Source organism: Terrapene carolina, unplaced genomic scaffold, assembly GCF_002925995.2.
Source record: "Terrapene carolina triunguis isolate 2854851 unplaced genomic scaffold, T_m_triunguis-2.0 Scaffold210, whole genome shotgun sequence".
Lineage (NCBI taxonomy): Eukaryota > Metazoa > Chordata > Testudines > Emydidae > Terrapene > Terrapene triunguis.
The window spans coordinates 53,534,796-53,554,092 of NW_020664561.1; the positions used below are offsets into that span (position 1 = coordinate 53,534,796).

Consider the following 19,297-nt stretch of genomic DNA (forward strand, 5'->3'; position numbering starts at 1 on the left):
CACGTCTGGGTGAGGAGGCTATGGAACATGGTGAGGGGGGAGGGGGGTTATACAGGGGCTGTAGCGGCACTCTGTTATCCTGCTGCCGTTCTTGAAGCTCCACCAGACGCCGGAGCATGTCTGTTTGCTCACGCAGCAGCCCCAGCGTTGCATCCTGGCTCCTCTGATCTTCCTGCCGCCACCTCTCATCTCGAGCGTCTCTCCTGTCCTCACGTTGGTCCCTCATGTCCTCACGTTGGTCCCTCCTGTCCTCACGTTCACTGGCTTCTTTCCTATACTTTGAAACCGTGTCCTTCCACTCATTCAGATGAGCTCTTTCACTGCGGGTGGATTCCATGATTTCTGCGAACATATCGTCTCGTGTATTCTTTTTCCGACGCCTTATCAGAGATAGCCTTCGGGACGGAGGAGGGAGGTTTGAAGAATTTGCAGCTGCTGGAGGGAGGGAAAAAAGGAGAGAATTTTTTAAAAAGATACATTTTGCAGAACAATGCTTATACTCTTTCACGGTGACCAACACTATTCACATTACATAGCACATGTGATTTCTGTGCAAGGTCGCATTTTGCCTCTTAATATTGAGTGCCTGTGGCTTTGCTGCTAGAGATCACAGACGCAGGTCCGGGCAACAGAATTCGGCTTGCATGCGGCCATGGTAAGCCATTGTCTTTTGGCTTCTGCGCCCTCCTTTCCCACATACCAAGCAAAGCCCGTTGAGTGCTGCGGTTTTCCTGTTAACCTTCATCAGCAGAAAACAAACTAACCCCCCCCACCCCCCACTCCCCGCGATGATCGCTTTATCCCTTCCCCCACCGCGTGGCTGGTATCAGGGAAGATCCCTGCTAGCCAAACGCGAAAAGCTCTGGGCCAGTTCTCCCCCCCGCCCCCCCCGTGCTTGGCTAACTGCAGGGAAGGATTTCTTTTCAGCCACAGGCAAACAGCCCAGTAGGAATGGCCACCTCTGTCCCCTTAATTAAATTCCCGTATTTCAACCAGGTTACCATGAGCGATATCACTCTCCTGAGGATTACACAGCGAGATAAAGAACGGATGTTGCTTGAATGCCAGAAAACACCGGGACCATACGCTGCCAGGCTTTGTCATGCAATGATACCAGATTACTTGCTGCAAGCATGGCGCGGTCAAGTGTCCTACCATGGAGGACGGAATAAGGCTGCACTGCCCAGAAACCTTGTGGCAAGGCTTTTGGAGTACCTCCAGGAGAGCTTCATGGAGATGTCCCTGGAGGATTTCCGCTCCATCCCCAGACACATTAACAGACTTTTCCAGTAGCTGTACTGGCCACGAATGCATCCCAAGTCCTCAGGGCAAAGTAATCATTAAAAAATGCTTGCTTTTAAAACAAGTTTTATATTTTAAAAGGTAAACTCACCTGAGGTCCCTTCCATGGGGTCGTGGTCTTGGATACTGGGTTGTTGGGAGGGTACTTCAGTCAGGCTGAGAAAAAGATCCTGGCTGTTGGGGAGAACGGAGTGCTGGGTGCTCTCCGCAAGCTCGTCCGCCTCCTCCTCCTCCTCTTCCCCGTCCGCAGAATCCTCAGGTGTAGCTGATGAGATTATCCCCGCCTCGGAATCCACGGTCAGAGGTGGGGTAGTGGTGGCGGCCCCCCCAGAATTGCATGCAGCTTGGCGTAGAAGCGGCATGTCCACAGCTCTGACCCGGAGTGACCGTTTGCCTCCTTTGTTTTTTGATAGGCTTGTCTGAGCTCCTTGACTTTCACGAGGCACTGATCTGAGTCCCTATTGTGGCCTCTCTCCATCATGCCCTTGGAGATTTTTTTCAAAAGTTTTGGCATTTTGTCTTTTCGAACGAAGTTCTGCTAGCACTGAATCCTCTCCCCATATAGCGATCAGACCCAGTACCTCCCGTACGGTCCATGCTGGTGCTCTTTTTCGATTATCGACCTGCATGGTTACCTGTGCTGATGAGCTACCTGTGGTCATCTGTGCTCTCCACGCTGGGCAAACAGGAAATGAAATTCAAATGTTCGCGGGGCTTTTTCTGTCTACTGGCCAGTACATCCGAGTTCAGATTGCTGTCCAGAGCGGTCACAATGGTGCACTGTGGGATAGCTCCCGGAGGCCAATACTATCAAATTGTGGCCACACTAACCCTAATTCGAAATGACAAAATCGATTTTGGCGCTACTCCGCTCGTCGGGGTGGAGTACAGAAATTGATTTTAAGAGCCCTTTATTTCGAAATAAATGGCTTCTTTGTGTGGACGTGTGCAGGGTTAATTCGATTTAACGCTGCTAAATCCAAATTAAAGTCATAGTGTAGACCAGGCCAAAGTGTTGCATAGGCCTTGGAGCACAGTACCAAATAATGGTGATCCTATATACAGAAAGGCTGCAGGCAGGTTGTGCAATATGCTCTGTGATAATTATTATGTTCCATGTATTAACTTTTTTTCTTGAAACCAACCCTCCAACCAACCCTTTGGATATTGTTGGAATCAAGCTAGCATTTCCATTATTGTGTGTCTCCCCTCTGCTTCTGAGGTAAAGATCTCATGATTTCTCTTACTTTATTGTAGGCTACTTTTTCACTTCAGCATCTTTCTCCTCCCTATAGAGTGACCTTAGTCTCTTTGAACACCAGGGGAATGATCGCCATCTGTTGAACGCTTGTCAAATGAACTGCAAACTATGCTGCTGTAATACCCAACAACACCTGTGAACTACTCAACTGTAGCCAGTCGGGCAACTGGGTGATATGGAGCAAGAAACCACAACAGCATGAGAGAAAATGGGTTGTATTTTTTTTTACTTTGAAAATAAAACAGGAAGCAAAATGCTCTTTAATATCTGCAAAGCTGCAAGAGCTTTCAAGCCTCTCTTGAGCAAAAAAGCCTTCGGTAACTGCAGAAATTAATTACTTTCATCCATTGGATTTCTTTGCCTTATAAAAGGAAATAGCTGAGTCCAAAAGATGGAAGCTGTGAGCAGTTTTCTGAAGTTGGATATTCTGATATTTCTGGTGCATCTTGGACATGGGGAAGCAGCAAAACTTGTCCTAGTAAATAAAGACTTCAGTGTTGAAAGGGGACGGGTGGTGTATGTGACTGATGATGAATTACATTTTAATGTCCCCGGGGAGAGGAACCTTTGTAAGGTAGAGGTGGTTTTAAATGAGCCAATTACACAAAGAGTGGGGAAACTTGCACCTCAGGTAAGTGCTCCTTCTCATGGGAATCAAAACTATCACAATGCAGATGGACTTCTGACCAATTGCTTCTGTTGTTTGAAATGTAAATCAGCTCGACCAAAGCCCATTGGCAATTAACTTCATCAGGCTCATCTTCCTGAGCAGGCTCATCTGAACTGAAGTCAATAGAGAGACCAGCTTAGACTGAGACATTAATCAGTGTTCCCCGGAGAGACGCACAGTGGTTGGGCGGGGGGGGGTCCAAAGGGTCTCATGCCCCTCCCCTACTGCCTGGGGGAGGGGCAAGGGGCCATCAGGGAGATGAAGGGGCGGGGCCAGAGTCTCTCCTCTTCTGGCCACAGTGCCTAGGATGCTGCCCGGTGCAGAGCAACGGCTGCACTCTCCCAGGTAGCTGCTGTGCTGCACCGGAGAGATTTGTCGATGCTTTACTTATTTTTTACTGCTCCATCCAGTTAGTAAAGCCCTTTTATAAGAGCCATCTTCACAGTTTTGATGTTCACTGCACAATTTGCACCCCTCCTCCTATACACCCATCCTGTGGCCTCATCTTTTTCTCTGTAACAAGCCCTGGCCCCAACGGGAGATATAGGGATGGGCAATCGACTTATTGATTTGTGGCAGCTGAGGATTTGGACCATAATGCAACTCCCAAGTATTATTTTTAAGAATTTGATACTGTGAGGCATTGAGCACCCTCACTTCCTATTGACTGTCTATTTACAATATAGATTTCGCTGAAAGTAAAGTTGTACAATACATGCATTCGTAGGTTGCTATATAAATGGCTAAAACAAATTGCATTTCTTTATATAGGATGTAATACAATATTAAATCTCTCACATTTGGGTTTACTGAACTGGAGACCATTATAGAGACTTTTGTTCTTCATGTAGAGATCAGAAATCCAAAATCAAGTATTACTCAGTTTGGAAAAAGCTCTCTAGACATTTCTGAGTTTCTTGGCATATCTAAGCAAGTGGACAGAAGTGTCTTGACTTTCAAGTACAATGCTGATGGGCTAGGTACGGTCTGCACCGTTAGGATCACGTCTTCTGAGACCTCGCTTCCTGCTTTTGGCCAGATTGTAGCAGAGGATCCCATCGGAGTGGAAATGTACCCAAGCTTCTGAAAAACACTAGAGCAAGGACAAGTGATGAATTTTAAAACATTCAATACATCTACAGTACTTTTTTAGTGGGGCGGAGAGAGCTTCTTTTTATTTAAAATCTCGTTAAAAATGTATGTGCTGTATTATTCTTAACAAAAAAATAAAGTTGTGCTGTGGGAGCGTTTCCAACTTTGCTCTGCATCTTCCAAATTTCCTCATGCAAAAGCAGTAAATCTGTAGAGCAGAGTTTATGTGAATGGGGCTTTGGGCCATAGAACAAGTGCAGAATTCTCCAGAGACAAGGTAATCTTGCCAGCATCCCAAGTAGTTTTATTGATGTAAGAATTGTTTAAAAACAAAATGTTGTTTGAGGAATCATTCGGTCCTGAACATAGAAGAAAGATGAAGGCAAACCGTGTTCCCCTTCTTGTAGAAGACTGACAGAAAATAAATAAGAGTAACACACATTTTATTTTCTTGTGTTTTTAAGCTGGTGAATGGTTAACTCTTTCTACAAAAATGCATAACAGTAGGACTAAAGGATAGAAATAACAGGATCAGAAGGACCCAGATCAAATCCTCTCACCAGTGTTCAGAATTTCATTTTGAAATACTGTAGGATGCAGTATTTGGTTATCTGTTTCGGATTATTATTTAAAGATTAGGGCTTGTGGAAAATTTTATTTCAAAGCTCTTGACCAGTGATTCCCATGATGGATTACCTCTCCTTTCCAACAGGGGACACAGTGGTTCATCATGGGAGGTGGAGGACAGGAGAATGGGAGCAGGAGGCACCCAAACAACAATTTCCATAGGCCCTGCAAGAGGTATTTCCAAATTGAAATATTTCAGTTTTTTATTTTCTACCAAAAAATTGGAATTTTGTATAGGGGGAATCTCCCCATATTTCAATAATCTTTAATAACTAAATTACAGTAGCACGTGGATGACCTAGTTAGGTTCTGGATTCCATTGTACTATGTACTGTACAAACATAGGTGCCAATCCTGAAACACCTATGGATGTGCTTAATTTATTACACGTGAGTAGTCCCATTGAAGTCTTTGGGACTACTTAGATAGGTAAAGTTATTTACATGCCTAAATCTGTACAAGATCTGGGCATCTGTATAGAGTACCTACAGTTATTCCGAAGAGCTTACAGTCTAAATTACAAATTCATACAAATTATTGGCCAGTCAAAAGATTGTGATGCAATAATTGCCATAAGATTTGTTTGACTTAAATGTACAGTTTAATGCCTGCCAGCCAGGATCAAAGGAAGTGTATATTCTAAAGACCAACTGTGAAGGTTTCCTGGAGATGCAACTCCAATATCAACACCTCAGCCCCCTATCCCCTGACACAGATTACATCCCCATCCAGGTGGAGATCAGAGACAAAAAGAGCCAATGTCCATTACAGGTGAGAGCAGATAACAGATTTTGACAATCACTCGGAAAAGCAATAAAACACTGCCAGCTGGATGTCTGCGCTGTATTGAATTATTGGTCTTAACTTGGGTGCACCCTTGGGCATGAGTAGAAAGTCACAGGCTTCATCCTCCCTGCGAGTGGCATTACCCTGGCATGACTCACATTTCAAAGTGTCTTAATGAGACTGTGCAATGTATAGAAATATTAGTGATTTCATCACACACACAATTTCTGACATTGCCTGCTTCAAGTTTACAAAACTCATCTGAAACTGGAGCAATTTTAATAATGGTTTTAAATGAATTATTTTGCTAACCAAATATTTGCAAAAAGAGAAAAAGCCACTTTTGCTCAAATATTCACATTTGCAAATTTTGAAAAAGCTGCTGGAGCCAAGGGGTGGAAGGACAGGAGGAAGTATCACCCATCCAAAAGCCAAGTTATCTGGAGGAGTGAGCATTGGCTGGAAGTATGAAGCATTAATAGGACTGGGCAGTAAAAATATATCTCCTCTTGTTTGACTTTTGCATGGCTAAAAAAAAGGCAAATGGAGCATGCTTGGCCTGTTATTGATAGGCCTGCCTTCCTTCTCCATGTCAAATTGCCTACCACCCTAACGCAAGCAATAGTTGCGCCAATGGCTATGAGTGAAATCCGTGCCCCATTGAATTCAGTGGCAAAAATTTCACTGTTTTCAACAGGGCCAGGATTTCACTCCCTCTTCTGAGATTAACAATCTTGCCATGTCCACCCTGACTAGAGATTTCCCCTTTTGAAGAAGAAAATCGAGAAGGTGGAAGTTGACCTAACTGAAGCTATACGTTGATTTCTCTAGCTTCCTTGAATCCTATTGGTCTTGCTTTAGACCTAGGTATGACACAAGTCTGAACTTACTTATTTGATGACCACGGGAAGAGATCAGCTGTCCATTATTATTATTTATTAGTAGTAGTAGTATTACAGCAGCACTCTAGGCTCCAGCTGAGATCAGGGTCCCATTCTGCTAGGCATGATACAAACACATAGTAAGAGACTGTTCCCAAACCGCTTACAGAATAAATGACCCAGACTGACAAAATGTAGGAGAGGAAACAGAAGCAAAGAAAGGGGAGATGATTTGCCTGAGATCACACAACAGGTCTGTGACAGAAGTAGGAATAGAATCCAAGCTTCCAGACTCCCAGCTGAATGCCCTATCCAGTGGACTACTGCCTTGCTGCTTTTAGATCTTCCAGCAGTCTTTAGGATATGTGATAAGGAGATAAAGTTGACTCCTTTCTGGGGCATGGCCAGGGTGAGTGGCTGTGCATTCTTTTTGAAGGTCCATTGCTCTAGAACTTGCTCTGGCTGGCAATTCTTGAGAGCCTGTGCCAATTTATTATTGTTGCATTGTGCATTTCTGATTTCTTTTTCTTACTTTTCAGGCTTTTCAGTTATTGAGTATTGTTAGTTGGAGGTGTGAAAAGTTTGGGGCAAAGTTTGAAAGGGATTTAATGGTCAATTGTATATTAGTTGTTTCGTTTTGTTTAATAGAGCCCAGGTACTATGGTAAGAACATAAGAACGGCCATACTGGATCAGACCAATGGTCCATCTAGCCCAGTGTCCTCTCTTCCAACAGTGGCTGGGACAGAGGGAATTAATAGAACAGGGCAATTATTGAGTGATCCATCCCCTATCATCCAGCTTCTGGCAATTGGAGGTTTAGGGACACCTACAGCATGGAGCTGTGTCCTTGACCATCTTAGCTAATAGCCATTGATAGACTCCATTAACTTATCAGTTCTTTTGTGAACTCAGTTATAGTTTTGGCTTTCACAAGTATCCCTTGGCAATGAGTTCCAGAGGTTGATCGTGCATTTTGTGAAGAAGTACTTCCTTTTGTTTGTTTTAAATCTGGTGATGGGTCCCCAAAAATTATTTGCAATATATATATTTCTGGATATAAATATATTTCCTCTTGCAGAAGTGTTTGCAAAGGGATTAACTGGGTTTTCTTGTTTGTAGACAGAAAACGTTTGGATTCCTGTGGGGATAAAGGGAGCCATCCCAAATACACAGGCCCAAGCTGCATTTATATCCATGTTCATCTTGGAGATTGATCAGTTTATTCTTACCCCACTTACAACAGCAGCTGTAGATGCTGAAGCTGGAGAAACCCCAAAAGACAGATTAGTGTTCAGCATTACCAAATGCTCACTAGAGGGGTATATTACCCATCTGGAGGACCACACCAAGGCCTTTACATCTTTCACTCGGCAGGATTTATACGACATGAAGATTGCCTATCAGCCACCCAACATCACTCATTCTGAGAGACAGAACTATGAGGTGAGGCATGGACCTGGCGTGCTCTTGGTCAGAATTACTGTACCTGCATCCACAGCAAGCTTGCCAGTTGCCAAATGTTGCATTAATCTTTCATGGAGTGTTTGTTTTGCTATGTTGAGTATCAAGCAATTGATAGTGCCTTCATGATCAGTTCTCCTATCATGGTCCATTTTTCAATAAGATGTGCTCCAAGGGTTGCATGGAACATGGGTAAAAGGAATTTTGTCCAAGGTTGTTTAAATGTATGAATTCACAATGCTTTGGCGTGTACTGTAAACAATCTGTGCTACAGACACATCTCTGGTGTTGAGACTAGCACTATGGTCCTGTAGATTCCTCAGTGGGTCTACAGAATAACTACTCATAGCTCTGTAATTACCTTCCCTCTCCCCGTCTGTTTTTAAATTGGGCCTCCTTATTTTTTTATATCTGTCGTTTAAGACAGTTAAGTTTTGTTACGTTGTATTTCATTTTATTTTCTTGTACATATCTGGCAGGTGCTAGAAAAACAAGCATCCAGAATCCCTTCTCTTACACTAGTGTAAATCCAGAGTAATCCCACTGGTAGAGTTACACCATTGTAAGCAAGAGGAGAATTTGGTTTGGTTTTGCTGTTTGTTTTTTCTTATTTTAGATATAGCCAAATCTTCAAACTCCTGATGGACAAAACCCAAAAGATTCTGTGGTTAAGATAAGCACGTTTCAAGTAAAATGAGATGCTGCTGGAATTTACTGAACATAAATGTGCCTCACTCCAGTTTGCACTTACTCTGTGAAGTTGACTTTCTGTAGTTAAAGTTACCAGTTCTAATAATATGCCCTTACAGTCACCTACCATACTGGAGCCTTGAAATTCCTCATGTCTGGCAAGAAGGAAGCTTTTTTTTTTTTTTTTTAAACAGGATCTCTGCTACTTAGTGGATTTCATCCCGCAGACAAGCAATTCTCCTCCAGGCCAAACAGAATTGTAAGGCTCCAGGCTGCAGTACAACAGATCACTAATATCTGACAATCTTCTGGACTATGTAATCACTCAGTTTGCCTGTTTCAGGCCTGGTCTACACTAGGCTTTTATGTCGAATTTAGCGCCGTTATATCGAATTAACCCTGCACCCGTCCACACCAGGAAGCCATTTAGTTCGACATAGAGCTCTCTTTAAATCGATTTCTGTAATCCTCCCCAACGAGAGGAGTAGCGCTAAATTCGAAATGGCCATATCGAATTAGGCTAGGTGTGGATGGAAATCGACGCTAATAGCTCCGGGAGCTATCCCACAGTGCACCACTCTGTTGACGCTCTGGACAGCAGTCCGAGCTCGGATGCTCTGACCAGCCACACCCCGGGAAAATTTGAATTCCTTTTCCTGTCTGGGCAGTTTGAAGCGCAGTTTCTGTTTGGACAGCGTGGCGAGCTCAGGAGCAGTGGCAACGATGCAGAGCTCTCCAGCAGAGATGGCCGTGCAATCCAATAGAAAGAGGGCCCCAGCATGGACGGATCGGGAAGTCTTGGATCTCATCGCTGTGTGGGGAGATGAGTCCGTGCTTTCCGAGCTGCGCTCCAAAAGATGGAATGCAAAGACCTATGAGAAGATCTCTAAAGCCATGGCAGAGAGAGGCTACAGCCGGGATGCAACGCAGTGCCGCGTGAAAATCAAGGAGCTGAGACAAGGCTACCAGAAGACCAAAGAGGCAAACGGACACTCTGGATCCCAGCCCCACACATCCCGTTTCTACGAGGCACTGCATTCCATCCTAGGTGCGGCCGCCACCACTACCCCACCCCTGACCGTGGACTCTGAGGATGGGATATTGTCCGCGGCCGGTTCCTCCGACATGTTAGTGGACGGGGAAGATGAAGAAGGAGATGAGGAGGACGAGGCAGTCGACAGCGCTGGCACCGCTGATTTCCCCGACAGCCAGGAGCTCTTCATCACCCTGACAGAGATCCCCTACCAACCGTCCCCCGCCGTTACCCCAGACACAGATTCAGGGGAAGGATCAAGCAGTAAGTGTTTTAAATATCTAAACATTTATTTACAACATAACTGGCATATTTAAAATATTAACAGTAGCTAAAGTGCTTTAAAACATGTAAACATTTATTTACAACAAAACAGGAAGATTTAAAATATTAACAGTGGGTAAAGTGCTTCAAAACATGTAAACAGGAAAGTCAAACAAAAGGGGAATCTGTGCAAAGTGTATCATGATTAGTCTGTCTTTGGGCGCCTCAATATGTAGTCCGAACCATTTTCAAAAAATTTCACAATGTCCGCTTCATGATTATAGTGCCCAAAACCCTGCAGTCATTTGTCCGTCCAAGGGCACCTAAGCCAAGAACTGGTCAATGTAACCGGGGATAGAGGCGAGATCCTCCGGGGAGAACTCCTCATACGCCTCCTGCAGGTGTTTTTCCAGCCTCATGAGCAGGTTCCTGGGCAGGGAGAGCTTATTAGGCCCCCCGTGGTAGGACACGTTTCCCTGCCACAACGCCAGCAGGTACTCCGGGATCATGGCCTTGCAGAGCATTGCAGCAAATGGCCCCGGTTTCTGCAGGCTGTCCCGGAGCATCTTCTCCTTCTGGCTCTCCGAGACCTTCAGGAGGGTGATGTCTGGCATGACTCCCTGCTGTGAATTAGGTAGGGGAAAGTTAGTATTGGGACTGCTTGCCCGTCCCTTTACAGAACTGCAACCGCCGGTTTACAGCCACGCGGTTTACAGCCGCGAGGGGGTGGGACAGGGCCAGAGTTCATGCTTGCAGGATTGCTGCCAGCAGAGACTCGCATTGCTTTCTATGTGAAAGGAGGCCAGTGCCACTCTTAAAGTTTTAAGCGGCCACAAGTCTACGGCTTACCATGTTTGCCAGCTAGACAAAGTCCGGTGTCCAGCCCTGCTCCTCAGCTCGCCACAGCAAGACCACAGGCACGGTAGGCGAGGGCCGAAAATTCGACCTTGTCCTCAGTGCGCGTATGATAGGTGCTCTGCATGGTCTTGTTCACAGAGAAAGACTATGTTCTCTGTTCACAGATACATTGCTCTGTCTCAGGAATTCACTCCCTTTTTCCAATTCCCACAGCCACATCTGCCCAGAGGCTAGCGCACATTAGGAGGAGGAAGAAGAGGACACGGGAAGACATGTTTGCTGAACTAATGGGATGCTCCCGAGCACAGGCTGCCCAGCAGACACAGTGGAGGGAGAACTTGTCCCAAATGCACCGGGCAAACATTGAACGGGAGGAGAGGTGGCGACAGGAGGACAGGCAGGCTACTCAAACGCTGCTTGGACTAATGAGGGAGCAAACGGACACGCTCCGCCGCCTTGTGGATGTTCTGCAGGACCGGAGGCAGGAGGAGAGAGCCCCGCTGCAGTCTCTCTGTAACTGCCCTGCCCCGCCACCAAGTCCCATACCCCCCTCACCCAAAGTCCAAACACGGAGGGGTGGAAGGGGCCGTGAAAAATTTCACTCCACCCCTGCGGACTGCTCTACCACTAGAAGGCTCTCATTCCCCAAAATTTGAAAAGTCCTTTCCTACCCGCCTCACACAAGACCCCGTCCAAGTTTCACGCCCCCGTTCCATGTGCGGTTGTTAATAAAGAATACGTTTCTGTTCATTTCTGTTTCCATCCTCTTCTTTTGGAGAGGAGTCTGTCTGAAGGGGGGGGAAGAGGCTTGGTCATTCGACAGGACAGTCACCTTTAGCAGGGGGCAGGTGCAGCAGCAGGGCACATATACAGTGCAGTGACTAGTTATCCTGGTCAGTCTGGGAGGTGGTTTTCATGTTTTGTGTGGTGGGGGGGGGGTGGTGTTGCTCTGTGACTTGGTGGCGGGGGAGGGCAGTTACAGATCTTATGCAGCGGTCCTTACCCTGCATCACAGAGCCGCGCAGCAGGGGATCTGTAACCCTCCTCCCCCTGCAAGACAGTCACATAGCCGACACATACACGCAGTCCCGGCCAGGAGGGCTGGCAGGCTCCGTTGAAACAACCAGTCCACCACCGCGGAGACTGTCATTCCTGGAGTTTAGAAGCATCATTTGCATCACAACCCTAAACCCGCCCCCCGCCACAGTCTGCATCCCAGGTTTAAAACATTCCCGCGAAAACAGTAATAAAGACAACGGTGTCCATTAACAAAACAGAACAGATTTTATTTTTTGGGAAGGGGGTGAAGGGGGTATGTAACTGGAGAGGATAGTCGACGGCAACTGGGTAAAGAAACGGGGGCAAGTTCTGCTTCTGTGTCCACAAACTTAAAAGTCACTGGGTACCCTGCTCAGCCTTGAAACTGGCTTTCAAAGCCTCCCGGATGCACAGCGCGTCCCGCTGGGCTCTTCTAATCGCCCGGCTGTCTGGCTGGGCGTAATCAGCAGCCAGGCTATTTGCCTCAACCTCCCACCCCGCCATAAAGGTCTCCCCCTTGCTCTCACACAGATTGTGGAGCACACAGCAAGCTGCAATAACGATGGGGATATTGGTTTCGCTGAGATCACAGCGAGTGAGTAAGCTTCTCCATCTCCCCTTGAGACGGCCAAAAGCACACTCCACCACCATTCTGCACTTGCTCAGCCGGTAGTTGAACAGTTCTTTTTCTGTGTCCAGGGCGCCAGTATAGGGCTTCATGAGCCAGGGCATTAGCGGGTAGGCTGGGTCCCCGAGGATCACTGTAGGCATCTCCACATCCCCAACAGTTATCTTGTGGTCTGGGAAGTAAATACCTTCCTGCAGCCGTCTAAACAGACCAGAGTTCCTGAACACGCGAGCGTCATGAACCTTGCCCGGCCATCCGACGTAGATGTTTGTAAACCGTCCCCGATGGTCCACCAGTGCTTGCAGCACCATTGAAAAGTAGCCCTTTCTATTGATGTACTGGCTGGCCTGGTGGCCCGGTCCCAGGATAGGGATGTGAGTCCCATCTATAGCCCCACCGCAGTTTGGGAATCCCATCGCAGCGAAGCCATCTATGATGGCCTGCGCGTTTCCCAGGGTCACTACCTTTGACAGCAGTACCTTGACGATTGCCTTGGCTACTTGCATGACAACAACCCCCACGGTAGATTTGCCCACGCCAAAGTGGTTCGCGACTGACCGGTAGCTGTCCGGCGTTGCAAGCTTCCAGAGGGCTATGGCCACTCGCTTCTGGACAGTCAGGGCTGCTCGCATGCGGGTGTCCTTGCGCTTCAGGGCAGGGGACAGCAAGTCACAAAGTTCCAGGAAAGTCCCCTTCCGCATGCGAAAGTTTCGCAGCCACTGGGATTCATCCCAGACCTGAAGCACTATGCGGTCCCACCAGTCCGTGCTTGTTTCCCGGGCCCAGAATCGCCGTTCAACAAAATCCACATGCCCCATTGCCACCGTGATGTCCTGGGCGCTGGGGCTCGTGGTTTCTGACAGCTCTGTGCTACTCTCCGACTTCAGGCCCTCACGGCGGTGCCGTAGCCTCCTCGCCTGATTTCTCTGCATCTGCCTCAGGGAAAGGTGTATGATAAGGTGATAGGTGTTGAGAACGGCCACAACTGCAGCGATGGTCGCAGCGGGATCCATGATCGCAGTGCTGTGGCGTCCGCGCTGTCACTGATCAAAAAGTGCGTGAACTGATTTCCCGCCGGCGCTTTCAGGGAGGGAGGCAGGGCGGTAGTGACTGACGGATGACGACAGTTACCCAAAAGCACCCTCGCCACATTTTTTTACCCAGAAGGCATTGGGGGCTCGACCCAGAATTCCAATGGGCAGCGGGGACTGCGGGAACTGTGGGATAGCTGCCCACAGTGCACTGCTTCCAATGTCGACGCTTTCCCTGGTAGTGTGGACTGACAAAGTCGAATTACTGTCCTTAGTGTAGACACACACGTTCGACTTTCTAATATCGATTGCACATATTCGATTTAACTAAAATCGAACTACTCTCGTAGTGTAGACATACCCTTAGTGTTGCAATCTTTTTTTACCTGGTAATTAACACAGTTCTAGTGAACCCTGCACTTACAAAGTTTCCAACAGAAACATATATATTAATAAAAGATCTCCTCCTCTTAGCAAAAGCTGTTCAGCCTAAAGAAGATGCCAAAGGTACAATACAGCTACATTAATGTTAACACAGTTAAGGCATGATATAAAGTATGCTTTACTAAACGTAAGCTGGAAATCTCATGAGGACAGGCTTTCTTGCAAGGTTTTCAGTACTTTCCTTTATTTCTTATTGAGAACACTTTAAAAACAGTCTTTCCAGCACTATTACCTGATTTTTCTATCCTGTCCTGGGCAGGATAAGGAAATTCAGGATTTGAGAACACAAATTTGAGATATGTATTGAAGCTTGCAAATTCTACAAGTTTGGTTTGACTGAGCAAAGGTTTGAGCTGACTCCGTTTCTTCTGAATTGGTGTTCTTGTTCCTAAGGGAAAATCTTGCCCTCTCCTTCTGTGCCAAGGAGGACTTAAATGCAGCAAATTGTGTGCAATTCTGACGTGCAGCAGACAGACTGGATAGAATGGGAGCTTATGCAGGGGGTTTTGCACACACTGCAGATTCTGACTCTGAAAAGGTTCCTTCTGTGTTCTTGTGCAGTGGGGTGTTGGGGAAGTGGACCCACCATCTGTTCACTCTGGGCATGAGGCACAGGGTGATTACTGCAGTCTCAGCAGATCTGCACTGCAACTTGGGGAAATGACTATTCCTCTCTTTACAATCCCATAGAATCTCCCTTCACCAAGCCCAGCTGTTTAAGCTGGGTCCAAGAGGGAGGATTTAGCCCCCAGTAATTTTGCTGTACCACCTGCTGAATAATATTTTAAGAACAGTCTTCCAAATCCTTATGATCTACCCTTAAACTGTTATGCTGATATGTGTACATTATAGGGCTTGACTTATTGGAAGTTCAGTCATATCCAGTTACCTAGGGTACCCTTCAGATTGTGGGCAATGATAAACTTAATGCTGTTCAGCTGGTGGAAGAACCACAGCATGGATGGATCACAGTTCGAGGTACACTGTATCACAGATGGGCATGAAGGTGTGTGAACTGTCTTGATGAACTGATTATTCAATTTTGGTTGCTTAACTTTGCTTTTCACAGTGAGCTTCCCAGAACAAAATACCAACCCTCCTATACCCCAACCGCTTCCTTGGGCCAGGTTTGATATTTTGTTTCTTTTTCAGATGTTCTGGATAAAATAGCTAAAGTTCCCTGAAACTGTAAGAATCTGTAAGATTTGTGATTACTATTTGACTCACCTATCCCTCCAGCTCTCTGAAACTCTTAAAGCACGGCCTCATTTTAGAGATGCACCTGAATTGGAACTACTGATCTGAACATCCCTGACATTTGAGAGAGTTCAGATTTGGATCTAATTCAAATTTTGCAACACTGGTTCCCCAATAATCTCACTGTGAAGAACTGATGTTAGCAATGCATATGCAGCCTCTCCTGAAGCTTCAGTTACTTGCTTCCAGACATCCATCATTAAATTCATAGAACCTTTTCAAACACATGCCCGTAGTGCATTTCTAGACACAAATGTCTCTTGAGTAGAGCTGATTGAAACATGGAATTTCTGTCCCATGGGAAATTCTGATGTTTCATCCGTGGTCTTCATCTTCAATTAAATAAAAAAATCAAAATATTAAAAAAAATTGTGCAATGGAAAAGTTTTGAAAAATTATGGTTCAGAATGAAACTTCCCATTGAAACACAATGTTTTAACATTCACAAATCAAAATATTTCATTTCTGCTTGTTGACCCAAAATGAAACATTTAGTTCCCTACTGATGTTAATCTCAGTTTCTACCTGAGCCATATTACATCTCCCATGATGCATTGCAGTCTCTCTGGCTTGCTTAACACTATCGTTTTGTTTGAAAATTTTCAACCAGAGCTACTCTGAACACATACTCCTTCCTTTATTCCGCTTCTGTTGTTGTGATATTAGTGTTGGCAACTTTCACTCCTTGAGTGTTACCTCAGTACTTTTCAGGCTGCTTTTTATTACACTGTTTCCCACAGACTCCAGGTGGCTGTTTCAGCAGCTGGGAATTTCTGGGGAATAAAAATACTCAGCCATATGTCCTTTCTCTCTGAAATACCCTTTGCAATGGAAGCTTGGAGGGGAGGTGGTGTAGGAGCTGCTGCAGTGGTTGTATTCTGCCTAAAGATTCCCCTATGCTTGGGTTGGATCTGCTGGGTTTCCAGTTGTTTTGAAGGGCCCTCAGTCTGATCCAAGATCCTCCCCCCATCCTAGGAGTTTAAAATATAAAATAGATGGATGACCAAACCAGACAAGGCAGCATTTCATAGGGGTTGATGAGGAAAAAGAGAATAAGGGGAAATGATTCCTGGGAGATTATTGTTCACAGTGACTTCAGAGCATTTAATTTGTTAGTGTTCTGTGTGTGTGGCAGGGGGAGGAGGGACACTATTATGGTTTTAATACTTCATTTTTGGGAAACTTCAGATAAGCAAATGGATTTGTCCAGTAATAGCTGAAGTATCATTTTGCTCTAATAAGGGCCTGTTTAACAATCATGAACCTGTTTTAAAATATTTATGAGGAGCTATTAATGCTGTTAAAAAAACAGTTCTTTGAGTTCGAGTGATTCCTAGATGCATGCTTCCTTGTCTGTTTGCAGTGTGCAGATCTTCCTGGTTTCCAAATTGTCAATCAAGGTCAGTAAGTATTATTACAATACAGCGTATCTCTGGAAAACATTATCATTTTACTACTTTGGGCCTAGTCTAAAACCTATTGAAGTGAACGGAAAGGGTCTTGTTGACTGCAAGAGGCTTTGGATCAAGCCCTTACATAATGGAGTAGAAGCTTTGTGTCATGGCTGCGCAGATGTGAAAACTTTGTTGGTGATTTATGTTGATAGAAACAGCACATGGTAACTCTCATCCTGCATTTATATAACAGGAGGCAAAGGCTTCAAATTCACAGTTAAAAATCACAAAGATGGAGTTGTTCATTTTCAGCATGGTGATAGTGACGCAACCAAGGACTATGCAATCTTCAGAATCTTTGATGGAAGGCACAAGTTTCCGATTAACATCCTCCCTAAAGATGACAGTGCACCATTCCTGATGAGCAACATTGTCTTTCAGCTGGCAGAAGGGAAGACAGTCCTCATAGAAAAGCATATGTTGATGTCGTCTGATTTTGACTCAAGTGATGATTATATTCTCTGCAAGATAACCAAGCCACCCGGTGCTGAAGAGATTATCAAGACACACTTTCCAGATGGACCAGGTAGAATGCTGATGGTCTCTGAAAGAAACAGTCAACTCATATTACTCAACAATTGAATAACTAGTAACTTTTTGAGATAGCTTTTTTTAAGGATAAGGAACAGCTATAAAAACATACTAGGTATATGCCCCACACACTAGGATGCTACTGTGGTGAGATGGGACTACCAGTTAATGGAACGGGAGAAAAGCCAAGGATTGTTTTCTGAAAACTATTTGTGCTGTATCTATTGTATTTTCAAGGTATTCCTGTGTCAACCTTCTTGCAAAGAGATGTCTTCCATGCCTCATTTACTATCACCATCTTGGAGGAGAGATTTTTCAAGACTCGTTTGATTTCATCTTATCTGACAGTCAGGAACCTCCTAACCTTTCAGATATTCAAGCGAGTATGGCTAGTTTTTTGACAATGGTCTAGCATGCTGTGGCGGGGGGCAGGAATCCCAGAAGATATAATATTGCATAGCAAGGAACTATGTGGATGCTGGGACTTATGTAGCAAATGTCTTGCTAAAAGCTAACATTATACTTCATGAGCCTGATTCTCATCCCATACTTGTGGAAAATTAGTTTTACTGCAGTGAAATCAATGGAGTTACTCCTGATTTGCACCAGAATTAAAAAGATCAGGCGCACAATTAAAGATTTAGCTATTAGTTCCCTCCCATGTTTTCTTTGGAAGGATTGCACAAATAAAATAAATGAATAGAAATATCAAGGTATTTGGAAAGCACAAGATCAATGGAAAATCGTATTTTTCATTTCCAAACATGTTTTACTGTTAGCAGCAGAGCAGAATTCTCTAGCTGCTGCTGATCAGATTTCATGGTCTACGTCCCCAAATTTTTCAATTCTTTTGTAGACTGTAATGATTCATGTTATGCTGGTGAAAGACCAGTTGCCAGAGGAAGTTCCTGGGACTACAAGACAACTTGTTGTCAAAGAAACTGAGATTGCACACATCACAAACAATCACCTCCACTTTACAGACACCGAGTCCCCAGATAATCAGTTTATGTACATGGTTACTAAATCATGTTTCTCTCCCTCTTCTCCCGGATATGTATGAAACCGTCGGGCTAAATTAGACTTTATAAGCCAATTGAGAAAAGATCTTACATTTCCCCCCTCTTGCAGAATTTATGATGTGGTGAAGCTAATTTTCACAGACAGCATGAAAAGCTATAAAAAAGATCCTGCTATTTCTATGCTGACATCGTTCACTCAGGTAAACAACTGGAATCTTTTATATTACTAGAAATTATGTGGTGCTGTTTTGAGTGGGATTTAAACCGTGACCAGTCATGATGCTGTCCAACTGCAGAGGACTGGATTTCACCTGTAATGAATGGTACACTGGGTGCTACTAAACAAAGTTTTGCAACTTGGTGGTATTTACTTAAACCATATTATATGCAGTGTACTCAGAAATATTGGGGTAAATTCACTCCAGGTGGTAAGTGTATAATATTTTTTAAAGGCATTCATTTTACCAAATCAGATCTTTTGATTAAAGTAGGCATTAGGGGAAGATTTTCAAAGGCACAAGTGGAAAGATAAGCACCCAGATCCTATATGCTTCCAGTTTGATTTGGACACCTAAATCTCCCTTGCGATTATGATGTTTTCATTGTTTCTATGATCACACAGTGGGTCAAATTCCCTCGTTTCAATGGAGTCACACCAAGGATCAGTTTGGCCCAGCATGGCTGCAATAAGTCCCAATGATCCTGAGTGGTTTCCTTCTTAATAATGTTTCAAAAACATGCAAATGCTCTGCTGTATATGTACATCAAGAGGGTCTTGCCAGAAGAACTGCTTGGTTGCATTCATTTTGATGACAGTAAGAGGTTGATTTATGGATGAATATGCCAGGTGAGTCAGGCTGCAGTGGTTTTCACCAGTGCCACATCTCACATTATGTTCTTCATCCATAACTCAGGAAATTAAACTTGTGAGGTCTGTGTGATACTGTCACGTCTGTTTCCCACAG

At 44.9% G+C, this 19,297-nt stretch overlaps 1 protein-coding gene across 1 annotated transcript in view; it reads left to right on the forward strand.

Annotated features, from left to right (window-relative positions):
- Nucleotides 1–2,954: 2,954 nt before the first annotated feature.
- LOC112115971 (FRAS1-related extracellular matrix protein 1-like) overlaps nucleotides 2,955–19,297 on the forward strand; it is a 92,609-nt gene continuing 76,266 nt past the window's right edge. The window contains 10 exon segments of the mRNA XM_029912329.1: nucleotides 2,955–3,194; nucleotides 5,553–5,723; nucleotides 7,741–8,064; nucleotides 8,163–8,274; nucleotides 14,921–15,046; nucleotides 16,973–17,305; nucleotides 17,548–17,586; nucleotides 17,589–17,689; nucleotides 18,167–18,367; nucleotides 18,461–18,532. Coding sequence (XP_029768189.1) covers nucleotides 2,955–3,194; nucleotides 5,553–5,723; nucleotides 7,741–8,064; nucleotides 8,163–8,274; nucleotides 14,921–15,046; nucleotides 16,973–17,305; nucleotides 17,548–17,586; nucleotides 17,589–17,689; nucleotides 18,167–18,367; nucleotides 18,461–18,532 — 1,719 coding nt within the window.